We start from the raw sequence: 2,290 nt of genomic DNA on the forward strand, positions 1-2,290 counted from the left end.
TTTTTTGTTTAAACAGAAAAAGGGGAAGTGATGTGAGAGTGTCATATATCAATCTGTTGATTTCATTGGTTAAGCAATAAAGGAACTCCTTGGCCCTGATAGGTTAAAAGATAGATGGGAGGAGGAAACAGAATAGAATTCTGGGCGGAAGAGGAAGTGAGGTCAGACTCTGCTCTGCTCCCAGAGAGACCCAACAGCTCTGCTCTCTGGAGCAGAGACACCAGGATGGAAGGAGGCTAGACTCTTCCCGCTTGGGGCGCTTACACACATCATTAGAAATGGGCTAGTCCAGGTGCTAGAATTAGCCTGTAAGGGCTAGAGTTCATGGGCCAAGCAGTTCTTAAATGAATACAGTTTGTGTGTTGTTATTTCGGGCCTGAGCTAGCCAAGCGGCCGGGGTGTTGGGGACGCAGCCCCGCCGCTCCTATTTCAACAAATCTTGACTGTGTTTTTTTTTTCCCCTAACACACTCCTTTCTCCAGCAACCACAGTCAATCCCTTGGCAAGGCCTAGGTACCCACCCTGTCCTCCATCCCACGTTATTCCTACAGCCTACAATGCTCCTCCTTCGTCACTCAATCCAGGATACACTGGATGTCTTATTCCGACTTTTAAAAACACAGTTCTACTTCAGGTTCTTTGTATATAATTTTCTGTCGTGATCGAGCGCGCATGCTGGGATTAAAGGCGTGCGCCACCACCGCCCTGCCACATTACTGTTTTAATCCAACATTAACACTAATCGAACCTATCTATTTGTTATATTTTATTTTTCTTCTTAGGGTTAGAGCACGCCCAGTTTCGCCAGGGTCAAACCATCTCTCCTTACCCTGTGGCCCAGTAAGTACCTCAATTGATCTTTAGCCCATACTATGCACTCAGTAAATCGATGCTGTACGGAGGCATCGGCGAATGAGTGCTGCGAAGAAGTCGCCAAGACCCAACGTGAGACACTCTTTGGCGGCAGGCGAGTGTGGAAAGACATTCCCACCGTCCACCGCAGGCAGGCGGGGGAATCTCATTGCAACTCAACAGGTTCTCTGCATCCCGAGTCGCTCGCACCGCCCGGAACCCGCGCCATCCCGGCCGCGGCCCGCTCACCGGCTAGCTCCCCGGCCTCGACTCCCGCGGTGGCCGCCGCGGCCTGGCTCAGCGGCGGGCGGGGACGGGTTAGCGTCTGGGGCGTCGGGTCGGCGGTGCGCGACCGGTTCGGGGCTCAGACGCTCCTGCTTCACCACCACGGTCGCCAGCGCGTCGTCTGCCCGGTGTCGCCGCCGGCCGCTTCGCTCCCGCTCGCTCTTCCCCTCCTTCATCCTGCGGCCCGACCGAGAGCCTCTTGTACAGTCCGTTGAGCCACTCGAGCCGAAGGAAGTGACGGGCCGACCTTTGCACTTCCGCTTCCGGGAAGCACGCTATCCCAGAAGCCCTCACGGCGGGGCCGCAGGTGATAGGGTTCGCACGCAGGGGACGCCCGGGCTGGTGGCAGAGAGATCTGGGCTGCTAGCAAGTGAGACTGGAGGGCTGGAAAGTCAGGGCCAGACCTCGGAAGACTGAGACAGGAGGATCGCTGTAAATTCGAGGCCAGCCTGGGCAATTTAGTGAGAATTCTATCTCAAATTTTGAAAAAGTTGTCTCTCAGCTAGAGCAATTGCCTAGCCGAACCCAAAGTCATGGATTCTGTCCACAGCACCGCCAAGTAGAAATGATTGAAGTTAAAAGGGGTGGAAAGCCCGGGGATGTGGCTTAGCTGTACAGTGAACGTTTGCCTCGCGTGTGCAAAGCCCCGGGGGCAACCTCCAGGATCTCAAAAATGATCAAACTATTTTTTTTAAAAATCCGTTTTGTTTTGTGTTGTTTTTCTATCTGTATCCCTGGCTGTCCTAGAATTTACTCTGTACACAGGCTGACCTCGAACCCGGAGAGCTGCCTGACTGCCTCCCAAACGCTGGGATTAAAGGCATGCACCACTTCTGCCTGGCTTTTTAAAAAAGGAAAATCTTATGTAGGAAAGCTAATCCAATGCTGTTCGTGGAGGATTGTTGATAGTTACAAAACACAGACAAATACTCAACAATAGGAAACTATTTTTTGTTTGTTTGTTTGTTTGTTTCTTGAGACAGTGTCTTCATGCAGCCCTGGCTGTCCTGTAACTCACAAAGATCCACCAGCCTTTGCCTTCCAAGTGCCAATCATCGCCAAACGATTTAAGAAGTCAGGAGATGACGTCCGTTTTCAGGCTCAGCAAAGGTGGTCTGCCCATTTCATCACATCCCTTATTAGATCTAGCGCT

The 2,290-nt window shown here is 52.1% G+C and overlaps 1 protein-coding gene across 1 annotated transcript in view; it reads right to left on the reverse strand.

Annotated features, from left to right (window-relative positions):
* The window catches only part of Snip1 (Smad nuclear interacting protein 1), an 11,937-nt gene extending 10,565 nt beyond the window's left edge, over nt 1–1,372 (reverse strand). Inside the window, exon 1 of the mRNA XM_050155208.1 lies at nt 1,102–1,372. Coding sequence (XP_050011165.1) covers nt 1,102–1,313 — 212 coding nt within the window. The 5' untranslated portion in view covers nt 1,314–1,372. The remainder of the gene's footprint in view (nt 1–1,101) is intronic.
* Between the last annotated feature and the right edge of the window lie 918 nt (nt 1,373–2,290).

This window comes from Alexandromys fortis, unplaced genomic scaffold (genome assembly GCF_014885135.2).
Source record: "Alexandromys fortis isolate MF-2015 unplaced genomic scaffold, M_Fortis_MF-2015_v1.1 scaffold_26, whole genome shotgun sequence".
Lineage (NCBI taxonomy): Eukaryota > Metazoa > Chordata > Mammalia > Rodentia > Cricetidae > Alexandromys > Alexandromys fortis.